Source organism: Rattus norvegicus, chromosome 9, assembly GCF_021556685.1.
Source record: "Rattus norvegicus strain SHRSP/BbbUtx chromosome 9, alternate assembly SHRSP_T2T, whole genome shotgun sequence".
NCBI lineage: Eukaryota > Metazoa > Chordata > Mammalia > Rodentia > Muridae > Rattus > Rattus norvegicus.
The window spans coordinates 48,284,518-48,302,843 of NC_141542.1; the positions used below are offsets into that span (position 1 = coordinate 48,284,518).

Sequence of the window (18,326 nt, forward strand, 5' to 3'; positions counted from 1 at the left end):
GTGGATAGGTGCGTGGATGAATGGGTACTCTGCTTAGCATTGTACAACCTAATACTCATGTTTTATGCATCTGATTTTCTGGCTTAACCTCTTGGGAAGGATTACCTTGTGCCATTAAACGAGGTGATTTTCTTGGTGATCTTACTGAATTGTCTTCTACTCTGTCCCTCAAACTCCTGTTAGGTAAAATCAATTCTTCTTCATCAATGGTATCATTACCACTTTCTTTAACAACTCCTTCATCCATAATATCGTCAAGACCAACAACTAGAAAGAAACAAAAACAAAAATTATTTAAAAAAATTTTGGGTGTGTTATTAATTTAAAAGCAGTACATGAAAAAAAATCAAAGTGTTTTAATGTGATATTGTATAGTCATAAAAATCTAAGTCTATTGCTAACATATGCGGTACTTTACCAGTAAGCACCCACATCCGTTCCATTTGACCAATGTCTACTCTGTGAGGTAACTACTCAGAGAATTAGTAGTAATCCTTGTTGATCTAATCTCAACTCTTGCTGTTATCATCTCCTTTCCCCTTGAGAATGTCATGGGTAAGGATACATTTAATCAGAGAGGATGGAGGGGTGTGACTACAGCATTTAGCCTGTCCACTGGTTTCTTCTATCTCTGAAAGGAGAGTAACGGGACCTGTCCTACCTACCTCACAGTGCTGTTGTGAGGATCTAGAGGGATGATGCATGAACTCACTCTGTAAACTTTAGAGCACTAGACAAATGTTAGCTACTATCTTCATCCTAGGGGTTAGAAGTTATCTAGTCCTCATCCTTGTATCCAAGTAGAAGAACGTCATTTGAAAGAGCTCAACAAGAGAGTGGTCTATCCTAAAATTTAAAGAGAATGAAATTCTTAATAAGTATACTTTCAAATGACACAATCTTCATGAAGAGCAATTTGGCAACAAATAGATTCACAAAACTGTTCAAACCCTTTCCCAAGATAAACATAAAAAACAGTGGAAAAACAAATTGCAAATAAAATATTGGCCAGAAAACATTCTAATCTTTGTTCAAGAAGTCATATAAATGAAATGCACGTACATGTCCATTCAAACAGGAGAAAGACTGACAGGACACACATGAAGACACATTAGTTGTAGTATCAACCCTTATCTATAAAAGGCAAGGGTTTACGTCTCATCTGTCTTCCAAATATCTTACAAAGCATGCATTATTCTCAGAGTCCACGGTCTTAACCACTACACTATGCACTATAAAATACTGGTGGGAAATTCCTCAGGATTCTTTTAAGATACAATATAGGTAGAGAGAAAGAGAGATGGGGAATCCAGTGAGGCTATAAATATCATGACCAAATATTTATGTTACTGCACATACTCAGAAAAGAGTTTACATTAAGTACTTAAAGTAAATTAACACCACTTCTCAATTCTATATAAAGCACATGAATTATATATATATTTGCATTGTAAAGGTGCATAAAAACCACAGAATGTAACACAGCCTGTCAGCATAGATTATCTCTAGCAGTTAAGGTAGATAAGGAATAGTTGTTATCCTAGTTTCTTACTCTTACACTTTGTCAGCAAACTTCACAATGCACACATCTATATTACAGTGGAGGGGGGACTAACCTTGATGAGTAAAATCACTCACAAGAGGCTAATTAATAATGGCTTGGGGACACTTAATTCTTAAATCCACCGGCCAATTAATGAGCTTTAAATAGTGTGTGTGTGTGTGTGTGTGTGTGTGTGTGTGTGTGTGTGTGTGTGAGTCAGAGGATAACATGCACAATCCTGTTCTTTCCATGGAAATCCCAGGGAATTTAAACTGAGGCCTTCATGCTCGGCAGCAAGAACCTTTACCAGCCTTATCTCACTGGCCTTAAGCTGAAGTGTTTTGAGGTAAGTTGCTTATAATCTTTTACAAGTTACTGAATGGTGCCTCCCTTACTGCCTGTCCACTTATATTACTACACTGATGTACATGTGTTTGTTTTACTTGACTCAGCGAGCCTTTGACTATAATGACGGGGATATAAAAATAAGTCCACTTAGCAGCATTACTTACATTCTTACCTATATTAGGAACACATAGTGCTTAAGTGTCACACTCACTCCTAAGAAGCTAACTTAATGTGTCTAATGCACAACTCAATAGCACCGACCTGTCTGTACATATGAGACTCTTGTCTCAAAAACAACATTAATGGCTTCTGAAGAACACTCAGGCCTCCACACATTCGCACCACCCCTCACACACCGAGACAAACACACTGGAGAGTTGAATCATAAAGGGTTTTAGTTTTTTTAGTTAGGTAATCAAGTAACAGACTTTAAAGTGAGTATAAATAAAATAACTGTCAAAAATCTATAACCTGTTGACACTCCAATACTTAAAGGTCAGTAAGGGAAGCATAAGAAGAAATTGAGATAAGCAAGTTGGAAAATAGATTTGTGAGACATGTGAATGAGGAAACAAACAAATACTTTAAGACAGCAAAAATCAATTAAGTTCAATCAGTGACGGCTGAGACAGAAGATAAATGGTACATGGTAACGACTGATGTGGCCTGACAAAGTGAGAATGGTGATCCAGCCTCAGAACTGTCTTTGGTAGAGGGACAGAAAAGTAAACAAATGCTGAAACTCGTAAATACAAGCAGTGCTGACAATGAGGCTCCACGGTAAAGGCTGTCACAGAAGAGCCAAAGAGCTTTCACCACACTCCAATCCTTCCACGTACAGAAAAAAGAAAGGAAAAATAGGTATGCTCCACACCACGGAACTGCAAGCAACCTGTAGAAAACACATGTGGAAAGGTAGTTTCAAAACCCCAAATGGGCACCTAAATACCGGACATCACAAGAAAGGCAGCAGGGCACCAGGGGCACGGGTTAACCTACTAAGCAACTAAGGAAAACACAAAGATACAGGCTGAGGTTTCGTATTTCCATCTGAACTCTGCCCAATACCTCTACAAGCATGCAAGCAAGAGGCACTTGCATTCACAGAGCAATCCTAGGACGCCTAGCAATGACATAAACACTGTTGACAAGAGCCTTTGGGGGAGGGGCAGAGAGTACTTGTGTAAGACCTGCTTTACTCTATTTTTATTATTCAGGTCTGTCTTTTCAGCTAGCTAGAATATATAATGTCCTAACTCATTTGCACAGCCTACCTGTTATACTCTTGAAAGCAGAAAGCTATAAATGATTGTAAAAATGTAAAAACAACTCTAGGCATGACTGAAATATTTGATTTGTATCAAATTACTTTAACAAAACAGCTGACTAATCATCTCTTTTCATACGCTTCCATTTATAATGTACCCAAGATCTTCAGAAAGCTGGCCACTACATGTCTCCCAAATACTGCTACTATCTGTTGTTTCTACTTTTTGTATGAATGCTTTATACATGTATGGGTACCTATGTGTGGAACCCTGGGAAATTTTTCGGCAGTAATTTTCCTTATGCATTTTCTACCTTAGTATGGGGACAGTCTCTCACTGAAGCTGGAACCAGACAAAAATGGCAGACCAGCAAGTCCTAGGAACGCTCTTATTTCTGTCTTGCCTGAACTGAAATATCAGCACACATCACTGAACCCAATTTTTCAAAAAGCTACTGCATGCATACATATATGTATATATGCATGTATGTATTTAGGGTGTGGAGACCATGTGCACTGCATGGCCGACATGTGGAGATCTGAAGACAATTTGCAGTAACATATTCACTTTTCCTATCAATTGGGTTCCAGGGGCCAAACTCAGGCAGTTAGCATTGGTAGCAAAAATCTTTATCCACTGAGCCACCTCATCACCCAAACCTAGCTTTTTATGCCAATTCTGTGGATCTGTGGTGGTCTGAACGAGGAAGCTTCTTAGATTCATGTACTAGAACACTTGGTTCTCTGTTTGGAGGTGTGGCCTTGCTGCTGACGGCATCACTAGAGGCAGAGGCATTGTGCTTACATTTGAAGATGGAAAATCACAATTTCTGTTCCTACCATGTCTGCCATTTCCCTAGCATGACGTACCCTTATCCCTCTGGAGCTCAGATAAGCCCAAATAAACTCTTCTTTCTATAAGCTGCCTAGGTCACAGTATTTCACTACAGTAAGAGAAAAATAACAGGATCAAAAATACCAGGTCAAAGTCAGGCCTTCTTGCTTACAAGGCAAATGACCAATTCCACAGCTACCAATGCTGCGCTTCTTCATGGCAAATACTCAAATATACCGTGACTTTCACTGTGTAAGAAACAACTATAATCTCTCGTCATCCTACAGCTATACTTGTTAGCTACATGAGGGCAGGAACTTGTATCCAATAACTGCATCCTCCAGCACTTTTTAAACAATACAGCACTTAAAAAACAAGCAAGCAACCGCCTTTAAGTCAAAGCAAACCTTAGTACCTTACATAGAATTATGCAATTAAGCATTATATTGCTGATACTTGAAATGTTACTTAATAAGAATTGTGTTTACCATAAAATAGGAAAAGATGTTAAATTTAAAAACTCAGCCCTCTTACTGAAACATAAATCACTTTTACACATTGAGTGTTTCATTTCAATGAATCAGGCCCCAATCAGTCGTAGATGTCTCCCTAAGGTCCATGGGTCAGAGGCCTGGTCTCCAGGAAAGCTCTAATGAGAGGCAGTAGGAACTTGAAGAGGCAAAGCCCAGTGGAAGGTCTTCATGGAATTCTGAGTGTGTTCTTGAAAGGTGTTTAGGGATAAAGGTCTCTTTTTTTCACCCTATTCCTTCCTAGGCATGAGCCAAGCCCTTCTGTTACACCACACATTGTAACCATGATATGCTGCTTCTCCAGACCTGAAAGCAAAGAGGAAACTGATTGTGGACTGAAACATACAAGACTTACCCAAAATAAACCTGTTTCCTGTTACCTGGTTACTACTAAGATATTCACCATAGTGGTGAAAACTGAACAACACTATGTCATACACAAGAAAACAGAGACAAACAACTTCTTACAGAAATGTATCCTTCCCCTACCAAGTAAAGCCTGAGCAATGAAAACTACCTCAGGAAAGAGCTTTGGTGACTGTATGCACACAGCTACGTAGAATATTAACCCATGAGGGTAAAAACTGTGCTTATGCCTTCTGATACAGTGTCAATGTCTGAACAGCTGCAAAAGGGCACATTGTTCAATCTTAAGGGCTAATGGGCACAAACACCACAGTTCACAATTCTCTACCTCAAAAAACTTAGAACTTTTATGTTCTACTAGATTCAACCCACTCAATCAAAAAGAACTAAAATACCTCTATTAGATTACAGAAGTGCTGAGTAGGCCCTCACAGAGGATACTTACAGTATAGAAACACAGATTAGAAGGCACAGAGACATAAGGAAATAAATAAAGGCTATTCCCTTAAAAAACATAGTTATTAATTTTTTTAGAATGTCTAGAAACTAAATCCTTAAAAATTAAGATTAAAACCAATCAACCCTGCATTAAGGTTGGCGAATCTAAGAAACATTTTAGTCTGTGAAAAGCAGCAAAATCCTGATCATTGCAATAAATACATGGATGTGTGCCAGCGCTTCACCTGTACATTGCGTACATTTATCTTGAAACCAACTATCCACACCGTGTACCATCTACACCACAGGCTTGGAAGTCAGAGTATCCTGATAACCTTAGTACTTTCTGATTCTTTCCGAGTTCCACAATACCAACCCTTTATCAAGTTCATTTCAGTTAAGATGCTTAATCCTACAGTGTTATATGCCAACAACTAATTTCTATTCCATATGTTTCTATTAATCTCTGTTTGCTAGACTCTCAATTAGATAAATGAATGGAATATAAAAGATGCTTAATGTTCTAAACTACTCAAAGATGAGAAATGTATTATTCAATCATGATTCTTTTATCCAAGTACATTTATTTACCTTTGGCCCAGTTGCTGGAAGGACCAGAAGCCCTGCCTATTAAAACAGTAGTTGACGATATCTCTAATGAAGAATGATGCAAAGGCACTGGGGATACGGCTTGTGGTGGAGCACTTGCTTGCCGTGTATAAGGATCTGGATTCTATGGCCAAGATCACTGTCACCCTGTGGGTGTGGGCATGTGAGTGGTGGGGAAGGATGGCGGTAATGTATTTTCTAAAACAACTAAATCAACATTGAAAAGTAAAATTTTCAATAGGCTGCTTCATAAATGAATTCTTAGTTAATGAAAATTTATGTGGAAATGATTTCCTAAAGAGTCACCAGAGCATTTCTCTGAGAGTCGGTGAACACTGCTTATTCACTAACCCAGGTCACTGACAGTTGCCCTGTCACCAATGTGCATCAAACTTATTATCAATGTTGAGTCTAATTCTAGAAAATATTTTTAAGCAAAACTTACCAACAACTTAATTTTCAGGCTAACCTCTTTTTACAGATTTATTTTGGGGACACTGCTTATCAGGAAAATCTTTCATTCTGAAATTGAGAGTAACCATATATGAAGTAGAAAAAAAGATGTGGCTGCAGCCAAAGTAAAAACAAAAGCTTCACATTTTAAAATAATCAAAGAACACTGTTTCACACAGCTGTGTGTGTGTGTGTGTGTGTGTGTGTGTTAAAACACAGTTAACAGTCATTAGACATATATTACACTGGCTACATGTAAGATAATTTGTATATAAAAGTAGGGGAAAAGGATGAACATCAAAACCAAGCATAAAACAAGCACTCAAATGGAGCACAGGGTCATATGTCCGTGCTAAAAGATTTTTGATCCACAGTCTTTGTAACAATGAGAAGGGATAGCAGGCCCACTGCATGGTGTTCAATATAACTATTTCACCAACATAAATTCTGAAACTGCTGAATGAATACTAGGTTTATCCCTTTCACAGTCTCACAATAAGAATTTCATACCATCTTGTAGGTAATAAGGACATTTTTAATTTTACTAGAAGAACGTCAGCAAATACACAGGAATTAAAATAACTAGAAAATAGCCGATGGCTATAACTGACGCCAGCAAACACTGTGCCGGAGGCTTGGGACCCACGAAAGGGAACCTGATGAAAACCGGAGTCTCCAGGCCAGCAAAGCTACCGTTCTTCAGACAGCGTGCTATCTCAAATTCTAAAGATGAGGTTTCTGCTTCAACAGAACCTCAGCCTGGTAAACGAACTTAACATAAAGACTTCCACATCAAACACAGTAAAATTATACAATACTAACTGAAAAGTTTCACCCAGGAAGAATTCTTGTAAATATGTTTAATCAAGCTTTTAATCCTCACTTCCAATTTAAAGTAAAGGAATCAAAGGACAAGCCATCACCTCATCAAAACTTTTAAAATGTCTGTAATGTAGGGCATTCTTGGGATGGGTGGTCTTCCTTTTTTCAGAAAGCACTGATCTGAAGGCTAAGGATGGGTATAGCAATGCAGATGGTAGAGTTTTACCTTGCATGCACAAAGCCCTAGATGTAGTCCCATTTATGGGAACCAAAATGGGGTGTGGGTGGCACATGCCTGTCTGTGATCCTAGGATCTGAAAAGTGGAGAGGATTATCGGAAGTTCAAGGCCATCCTCAACTACAAAGGGAGTTCTAAGCCTACAACTGAAACTGTCTCAGAAAAAGAAAAAGGAAAAAAGTCATCAATAGAAAAGAGTGATTTCAGAAATGTCATATATGTTCCCTGATTTAAATAAATAAGATAAACAATATAATGTAAATTAAGAGCTCACAGACCAGCTATCCTAGAGCCTGGATGCAGCAGGGACAGATCCCAAGTTAGTCTCTGACCTTTACAGATACACTGTGGGGCAGAAGTGCCTACACTCGCAAACTCAGTAACTTTAATTAAAATCTTAAAAGATATTTTAATTAAAGTCTCCTCATTTCATAAGGTGTAAATGTCAAGGTACAGAGGTGTCTTTAATCTCAGCACTTGGGAAGCTGAGGCAAGAGGACTGCCATGTTTTGAGGCCAGTCTGGTCTACAAGCAGGAGAGGTCCTGTCTCATAAAAAGAGGAGGGGAGGCAGGGGCATGTCATACAGGCAGAGAATGGCTCACTAAGTAATGGTGTTTGCCTCCAAGCCTGATGACAGGCAAACAAAAACAACTCCTCAGAGTTTCTCTCTGACTTCCATATCTCCACAGGCTCAACGTGTCTTGCACATTTGCACGCACACAAGTGAGCACATGCACATACACATACATACATGTATACACACACAATAAAAATTTATAGCTATATAGATAGACATAGATATCAATATTTTTTAAAATAAATGTCGAGTACTTAGCAAAATTCAGGGGGATATGAAGTCAGAATACATTAAAATCATACCTTAAATAAAATGTCAGTTTTACAATCCCTTATATATATTTCTACAAAGATTTATTTTTAATTTTGTAATGTATGTGTGTTTGCGAGAGTACTTATTTGTGCAAGTGTGGGTGTGCTCAGAAGTAAGATGGGCCTCAGCTCCCCTGGAGCTGAAGTTACAGACGGTTGTGAGCTGCCTGACACGGGTGCTGGGAACTGTACTTGGTGCTCTATGAGCAAGCAAGTGCTTTACTGCTAAGCCAGCTCTCTACTCCCCTATACAGCAGCTTTAATTTTTTTTAACCTGTAGTAAAAACTGATCCCTAAAAACATGCTTGCCCTCATATTGCATTATCAATATAGTGTTCTCTATATTTTAAAACTTTTTATAAACAATATGAGTGTTTGCACTAAAAGAATAGGAAATGACTCTTAAGATATCACAGCAAGTTTTTTTTTTGTTTGTTTTTTGTTTTTTGTTTTTTTTTTTTTTCATAGCAAGGGCTTTAAAGAAATTATTCCTTTTAAGGATGAGTTAAACATTTTTATTTTACAAATCCAGCTAAATGTTCTACAAATGAGACTGGTATTACAAATACAATAGCATCTTCTATTATGAAAAGATCTAAGCACTAAGTCACATTAGTTCCTTCCATAAAGATGGATTTTAGTAATGCATAGCAAACATGGTACACCAGGGAATGTCTATGCCTCCAAGAGCCTGGGAGGCAGAAGCAGAACTATCAGGAACTCAAGATCACTAGGCTATCTAGTGAATTTAAGGACATCCTATACTACATGAGACCTTAACTCAAAATAAAGTGGAGAGTAACCAAGGAAGATACTTGACATGGACACCTGGTCTCACGCGTACACACACATGCACACACACACTCCTCCCCACACTGACACCTCCAAAAGAATGAGGCTTCAAATAAGCAAGCAGTTACGTTGACACACATCTTCAGGGTTAGACACTACAATAATTCACCTTCTCCTTAAGTCACAAAAATGAATGCTTAGGATCCATTAAAGAGGTGAAAACTGGAACCAGCATTGAAAGTCTTGGACAAGTGAAGCAGGATCAGTTTGGAAAATAAGCCAAGTACTCCACGCACCTTGAGTGACATGGGAGTGGGAAGAGGCATCAGTACAGAGCACAAGTAAACAGCAGGCAAGCTTGATGCTACGAGGGACTGCTCAGGACCACTCAGCTAATCTTGTATCCGAGTACACGTCACTCACAAAGACTGCATTCTCCAACCTACCTTCCTACTGATGTGACAACTACTCTCTGTGCACAGGATCCACAATACCAAACGAAGTTGTTTTCCCTCTCCGGTGAACCTGGCATTACTAAAGCTGTGGTCAAACATTCTGGGTCCACATAACCCAGTAAGTCAGATCTTTGGAGTAAATCCACAACAGCAAGAGACATAGGAAAGAAAAGGGCTGTGAGATGTTGTTCCTGGCGTCTGCAGTAAAGTAGGAATGTGGGTCATCAACAAGGCTTTCCTTCTTTAAAAACAGAACCTGCCACTACCAAGAAATTGCAAAACCAATGAGGTGCATTCATCATACAACAGAACAGAAAAAAATGATAGAACAGGGACAAGGCCCGAGGCAAGAACCCTCTCCAGGCCGCTGGCGTCCAGTCCCTGTCACTCCATCTTTACTCAGGACTCTTCCCTGCTTAAACCTAACAACACAGAGCACCTAAAGATCTTTACTATTCCTTGTTCTTCTTGACAGAAAAGAGTCAATAAGTATGGAGTCAATTAGACTGGCATAAAAGCATAAAAGATACCTGAGTCCTTCACAAAAAGAAAAGTGTAAGTACAGGAAATAACTCAGCATATAAAAACAAACAAAGAGCTCCATGCCCAGAACCTGCCAAAAGGCTTTAAGAGAGAACAGACTCCACAAGTCATCCTCAACCATGTCCTAGGCATCATGGTACCCACATACACATCATACACACTAACACTCACACCCACAATGATAAGAATAAACAATTTGAATTTTAAAATTAAATAAAAAAATTAAAAATTAAAAAAAGAACATCATAGACTAGGTGCTACTCTATTCAAAAATGCCTGTCGCCCACACGCAGGTTCCATACTCTTGCTGTTCATCGCTGAGGAGTACTTTTATTTGGAAAAGGGTTTTGTTTGTTTGTTTGTCCATTTTGTTTTGTTTTGTTTCCTTTTGAAACTGTGAAGCCCAGGCTGGCCTCTAGGTTCCAGCAATCCTCTTGCCTCAGCCAGCAGAGCACAATAACAAGCACCAAGTTCAGTGTCTACAAATGTTTTCTATCTTTATTATATTTACCTCATGTGTGTAGGGAGGGTGTGTGCAAGTAAAGGGCAGAGGAAAACTTACAGGGTTGTCTCTCTCCTCCTCCCATGTCTGCTCCATGGACTCAGGCCATTAGGCTTGACAGTGAGTAGCAGCCATCTCACTGGACCTCATAGACCTTAGAAATTCCACATTAACATATACAAATATAAACCTACGGAACAGGCAGAGCTCTCTCTTTTAATTATCCCAGTAGCTCTGAGTATGCTACACCTCGGTATGTTTAAAGCAGCCCACACAAGCATGATAGCCTTACTTAAACTCTAAGTTAGAACACACACTATAAAGATACATTTGGGGGTTTTGAGATAGCTCAGTGGTAGAGATCAATCATTTATGCTCTTCCTGAGGCCCAAGTGCCGAACAACCACTTGTAACTCCAGTTGCAAGAGGACCTAACAGCTATGACTGCTGCAGGCAGCTGCAGTCACATGCAGATACTCTATGCAGGCAGGCATACACAGGCTTGCACATGTAAATAACTCAACAACAACAACAAAAAGACTAAAGCCAGGTGCTGTGTGCTAGTATCTGGAAGGCATATGCAGGAGGGCTGTGGTCCCAGCAACCATATTTCCTACTGAAGAGTATATTGCAATTTCAGTATGTCTTAACGTTGACTCATCTAATAAGCATTATCTCTTGTCCATCCAACCAAAGGGCCCTTTTTACATTTCATTACTCGAGTTGCCATCTCATCAGGAAGATGCTTCATCCTGATCTTCAAAGTGGTTACAAAATATTAGCTTTATTGGAAAAAGCAGGCCCACAACAATTTAGCATTCAACAATGTCAGTGCAACAATTTAGCATCCAACAATGTCATCATTTTAGATACCCTCAGAGTTAACCAACTTCTTTGTAAATGACTTCATACCTCTTCTATTTCCTCCCCTATTTGCAACAAAGATTAAGTGTTTAACAAAACATAAGAACTAGCAGAAGGAATATGTGAGAGAGGCATGGCCATTCAGGGTTGCTTGCTGAAATCACAACTGTGGGAAATGATCCAAGAATACCTGGCATAACAACACAGCTCAGAACATTCCAGCTACTGCTACACTGTCTCGAATGCATGTTAAATACATAACTAACTAGCCTTACAAAATATACTCAGACCACTTGTCAAAAGCTGCTCGTTCTCCATGAGATGCTAAGCTCCATAATACCTGAGGCAAACTTTCTTCTGTTGCTTCTGTATGTTTGTAGTCTGGTAAATGACCTAGCATAAAACTCACTCTCAACAACAACAAAAAGTGCTGTCCTTAGGAGGCTGAGATAGGACTGTGACAGTTTCAGCAACAGCAGAACTCTACCTTGAAATAACAACCGCCTGACACAATGTTTTGAGCAGCTTGTAGTATACTTCTATCCAATGGTACTTACTGACTGCATTTACTTAAGAGCATCAGTTTGCACAATCACTAGCTAATTATTCTGTTATGTCACTCCTCCCCACTTCCCATTGTAAGTAAAAGCCACTGCAGACTCTATTAATCTCCCCTAATCCCAGTGTTAAAAAAAAAAAATCTAGCCTTTTTTATCCTTCAAAAAAAAAACATATTTTAAAACTCTATCCTAATTGAAAATAAAACCAAACAAAATTCTGAGAACCAGCTTTGGAGCCCTGATTACAAGAGCATTCAACTACATAAGCAGCAGAAAACTATATCAATCTTAGTACTGTGGCTTTTACTAATAAACTTGGGGGGAGGGCATAGAAAGAAATCAAGCCTGTTGATAAGTGCTCTAGTTTGAATGAAATCTACCCACCACACACACACACACACACACACACACACACACACACACAAGCGCGCACTTAAGCACTGGGTCATCAGTTTGCAGCATTGTTTGGTTCCGAGGCTGCAACCTTACTGGAGTCAGGCTTTGGGTATTTAAAGTCTTACCCCTGCTTCGTGTTGTCCTCTCTGCTTCCTGTATGCAGGTGTCGTATGATAAGCCAGAATCTTACACTAGCCCTCAGCTGTCATGCCTTCCCAACCATTATGGACACCTGCACTCTGGAACGCGGAGCCAAAATCAATCTTTCCTTCCTTAAGTTGCTCTTGGTCCTGGCACTTTATTGCTGCCATAGAAATGTAACTGACAGTTACTGTGTGTACATCTATAGCTCTTAAGGCGTCCTGAAGACTTGATGAGATGTGGCCAACAAACCACTTCTACCCAGCACCTGGTACACCAACATGGCCCCACTAACCATTTATCAACTTCCTTCAAAGACATCCTTTGAAGAAAAGGAACTAAGGGCTTTCTACATAAACTGCCTCTACCCAAAAGCTCACTGGGAAGCACTGCCCCAAAACCTCTGAGACTGAAATGACTCTGGCAACAAATACAAAGCCAACTCTGGAGTGAGCTAACACGGTTGCTAGGTTTGGTGTCTTGACATGATGATTAATTTTACATCAACTTGGCCAGGATATAACACCTAGACATTCAGTTAAATACTGAATGTCTTTTTAGAAAGAAGATTAACATTTAAACTCTGAATATAACAGACATCCCCCTCAACTTCATTACCTAACAAGGCTTTTACCCAAGCACTGAATTACAAGGAAATAAAATCCGTTCCCTAACCTGAAGCAGAAGGAGAAAACAGCACAGATGCTACTTACGCTTACTAGGAAAGGTTTCTCAAGCTGCTGCTTACTGCTTCCCCAGAACTGCAGACTATCTGGCTAACAGCCCATTATTCCACAATAAACTGCCACTAAATTCCCTACGTAACATCAAAAGATCAACACCAAAATAATCCAACATTTGGGGAATGTTCCCAACACCACTGGAAGGGAAAAATAAACGCAGAGGAAAACTACTGTCCCTTTGACACTATGATGCCATTTAAAATGTTCTTAACAACTTTCACAATTCAATTCCCCCCCCCAAAAAAAGCCGTGCATGTCAAAAAAGTAAAACTATAATAAAACAAGTTTCCGAAAAAGCCAAACAGTAGAGAAGATGTAAAAAGTAAGTAACAATTATGCCAGCTACAAAGAGAGAACGTGCTGATATGGAATAAAGTAATGAGAAATTTGTCAACACAAGTCTGTCCTAAGGGGATGGGTTTGATCATAATGCACTGTGTATAAGTACTGAAACCATACTAATCTATGAATATGCATTAATTATGTTAATTTTAAAAAAGAAACTGTTACAAATTGTACTAAATAAGACTACTGCTAAAAACCTTGTAAGTCACTACAACCCTGCACCCTGCTTGGAAGTAAATCAGCACAAGTGAAGATTCTGCTGAGACAGTGTCTTCTCTGTACTCCTAACTGGACTTGAATCACCATCTAGACCAATCTATCATGGAACTCCTGACAATCCTCCTGCCTCAGCCCCTCAAGTACTGAAATTACAGGCATGAGTTTGTATAGATAGCAAAAATATAATACAAACCACCACAATACAGCACAAGAAATCTCTAAACAGCTACAGAAACAACTGGGTTCAGCAGAGAAGAGAGAAAAAGATATTCCACTTATTCCATTTGCTATTCTTAAAGCACTTTTAAAAAAATCCAAAGTTAAAAAATAACCAGTTTTAGCCTTCACTGACCTAAGAAATACAGACAGGAACATTTCTCTGCTTACCTCCTATCAAAACCAACAGTAAAAATCTATGTCATGTTCGTTCATAACAAAAAAAAAAAAAAAAAAAAAAAAAAAAACCAAGGTAATTTATGAATAGCTGGAAAAATTACTCTCCATAAAGCATTTTCATTAGATTATAGTTAAGGTTTCTTCTTTGAAACTCTCCTAAATTTAGTATTATTCTAAAGTAAAAATTAAAAAGTTTTCCATTTTGCAGTCATTAGAAAACTAGTGGGCTTTTAACTAAACCAAAGAGCCATGAACCAAATCCCCTGACTGACTGGCAAATACTGAAATTTAAACAATCCTAATCAGAGGAGCTTGACCATCTATAATACCCTTCAGATTCTCTTGCATGTCTTAAAAGTATACATATCATACACACATGGATATGAAAAGTTCATTCTACAGAGCTAAGATAATTACAACCAACAAATTAATGAGAATATGTCTACTTAGCATTATTAACAGGTATTAATAACAATCTTCAAAAATACACATTTCAAGAAGGGAATTAGAATGTTCCCTAAAACCAAAGCCTTTTTACATCAGTAAAGAAACTTACATCAACAGACATTATCATTTAAAAAGATATTTCATATAGCCAACAGAATTACTAAGATTATTAATGAGCCAGAACTTTGTAAGCAAAATGCTAACCATACTGATTCCAGGCCCTCAAAACATTATCAGTAGTGACTGTAACTCCAACATGTGCACAGGTATGAAATGCTTTTCCTGAATGTGGACTAAACTGCCCAACTGCGTGTGGACAGGCAAAGGTTACCAAAGTATTTAACAGTAAAGATATAAAGTATACAACTACCCACAGACACAAGCACCAATTTTTAAAAAAAAAAAAATAGCTTGCAGAGCCACATACAGAAAACAACTGTAAAGCTTTAAAAGGCTTGTAATACAAGTAGCAAAATGACCTGTGTGATAACAACACAATATAAATCATTTCAGAGATACGCCATTAACAGCATGTCAATTCCAAACACTTGAGTATTAAGGAGTGATTGAAATGAATCCTAGTAACCAGTGTTGAGGTCTTCAGGCAGCATGATCTGAGTCAACGGCAATCCAGACATTCCAAACCTTCAGTTACTATATCAATTTAAAATACTGGACAAAAATATTAAAAAGAAATAGTAAATACACTGAAAACATATTTCAGGAGTGGTCTAAAGTCATTAGCAAACAAACCAGTAGTATCACATAAACCATGAATTTCTCTGGGAAATAGTCAGGAGTTCCCTTGACTTTGAGACAGAGTCTTGATATGTAACCCAGGCTGGCATTGAGGGCATTCTTCACACTTATACCCAATTCTAAAGATACTTCATTAAGAGTACTTTAGCCTGACAGAAAGTTACTCCTTACTCTTTCAGCTGCTTCAACTACAGACTAGAGCAGTGCCTTTGAACAGTTCAAACCACACCTCTATAAAACTACAGGCTAGGCTCAGACCTGACTAGTGACAGGTTATTTGCCTGGCGTGCGCAAGGCCCTGGGCTCAATCTTAGTAAATAAATAAATAATTAAATAAATAGATAAATACCAGTAGAAAAAGTAAGCCAGGCACAGAAATCCTCTACTCAGGCAAAAGGATTGCATGACCTTAGGAGGTGGAGGCCAGCCTGAGGCAACACTTGAGACCCAGATAGACTCATAAAAATATTTTTATAAAAAAGGAAAAATTAATGTTCATATTTATTTAACCAAATATCTTTAGAACTATTACTTTACCACATCATGAAGAAGTTAAGGAAATACTTTGCAATCTTTTGTCATATCAAATATCCAAAGTTTAATGTGCACTTTGCAGAACATCTCAACTAGAACTACATTCATTTGGGGTAATAATTACACATAGCTAGTAGTTACTAGCATAGTTCTCTGTCTGACTTTGAAACAGATATGCAAAATATCAAAGTCTGTAATTTGAGCCAAGAGAACTATAAAAGCTGAAGACATGTCAATTCAGCCTTCACCCTGACTCTAGCAGACCTTGGATGACACTGTCCCATTTGCCAGGCAACCTCTGTTTCCAGCATGAGTCCCAATTTTCACATGTTCTAAAGACACAATTATTATTAATAGCAACACAAATATCCCATCTGATGTGCCAAGTTACATGGTCACTCTACCTGCATCTATACCATCCCTGACCATAACTCTGTACACTGCTTAGAAGAAAATTTGGTTGAAATTCTCTCAACTGATGCCTGGAAAAGAGACTCTGAATTTAAAGGAAAGAACCCTAAATGCACTACACTCGTTTTTAAAAAAGAAAAGGAAAAAAGATGCTGCTGAAAAGTCTTTATTTTAAATTGCAGACTTAAAAAAAAAAAAAAAACAGTAAGAATTACCTGTTGTACAAGGCATCTGGAAATTGGGATCATTGCTATCCAAAACAGGCAAACAGAACTGGTTACTTGCAGATCCTAGCATAGGATCCTTATCGCTGAGCATGTTCTTCAGCGAGTCCTCTAAGACATTTTGACTTGTACTAAAATCCTCACAGACTTCATTCTCCAGGTTGGATCCTAGAAATAGGGCATCATCTAAGTGTTCAGTAGGAATTAAATGATTAAATGTATCAACTATATCCATGAAGACTTCTGTGTGTCTTTCAACCCTATAGAAAGACAAAAAAAATACCATAAGAAATAAAGCTATCAATTGAAAATAAATCACCTAATACCAAATTATTTTAATAATTTTGAATCTAAGAACACACTTCTGAATTTTTTTTTTAAGAAACCCTCAGTGTTTTTTAGAATATACATTTGGAAATGTGGATCAAATTTTTACTGAATGACCTTTCTTTATTATGCATGTAGAATACTATTTTACCAGAAACAATACTAAAGGTTTTACTCAATTTATTATTTTTAGAAAAATTATATAGTCCATTGATTTGACATATCTGAAAGAATTACATGGTTTAAACCATAAACTGTGTTTTAACCATAACATTTTCATAAAGAATAAAACAATGTTTTTACAGTAAGCCCACACAAAATAGCTAGAATTTGATTTAAATTATGGTCCACAACTACTAAAAACCATAGAGTAGCCTTGTTTTATTTACAAATCATTAAAATTATTAACACAGAGAGACAATTTCCCCCCTGTGAATCAAAGAAACTATTAACTAAACCCAAGAAACCACAATTTTACACACATATGCACAAAGTTGTGCACATAGACACACTTTCTTCCCGAGTCTTTTTTTTGGAGAAAACAAGATAAATAACAAGAAAACAAGCACATAATATACTGAAATTTATTTTAGTGAGTTATGTGGGATTTATACAGATGTTGAATTAGTCTACCAAATTTTAACAACACCCAAGCTTTCAGCAAAAGATATTCCATATCCAAGGAGATTTCAAGAAACCTCAATTATCAAAAACATTTATTGTATGAATCGTTTTAGGTAAAACTGAACCATTAGAAAACCACACTGATCACCTAAAATATCTTTGTGCTCTGCATTTTAAAGCCTTTTACAATAACTCTAAATCTACCAAAACTTCCTGAACCTGGCTTAAAACCTCTCTGCTTAGAAATGAGAGGGAAAACTGGGTGTGATGCTGCCCTCCAGCAATCCCAGAATCAGGATGATTAGGAACATGAGGCCAGCCTGTCCCAAGGTCTAAATTGCTATTGCAAAATGGGAGGTGATGTGATGTTCCCAAATAAAGCTACTGAATTCATATCATATGCAATACTTTGGGGTAAGCATTTCATCTGCATGTGCATAACTTAATCCTCAATAATACAAAGGATTTGATATGTTCCTTTTACAAGGAAAATGCATTTAAATAATTAAAAGGTCTTCCTCAAAGTCATCCAGTTCCTCAGTCCATACCTAAATACTTACTCACCCTTAATACTGAGCTTAGAAGCTACAACGATGTGACTCATTAAAAGCTACTGAAGAACAACTTCCCACCAAATTAGTGACCGACTAAAGATAAGGACGAAGACTGAAGAATAAATGGAAACTTTAAGGAATGGCAGAAATGT

General features: G+C 37.9%; 1 protein-coding gene across 13 annotated transcripts in view; it reads right to left on the reverse strand.

Moving 5' to 3' along the window:
- Positions 1 to 18,326, reverse strand: part of Phf3 (PHD finger protein 3) — a 72,049-nt gene that overhangs the window by 45,672 nt on the left and 8,051 nt on the right. For 2 of the 13 annotated variants that reach the window (XM_087566629.1, XM_087566623.1), the window contains exons 2-4: positions 16,661 to 16,929; positions 666 to 846; positions 106 to 267 (exon numbers count right to left, since the gene is read on the reverse strand). The exons of 2 other annotated variants lie outside the window; for them this stretch is intronic. Coding sequence is in view for 5 of the 11 variants with exons in the window: in XM_087566623.1 (XP_087422749.1) it covers positions 106 to 247 (142 nt within the window). In the remaining 6 variants the exon portion in view is untranslated. 13 annotated transcript variants of the gene reach the window in all.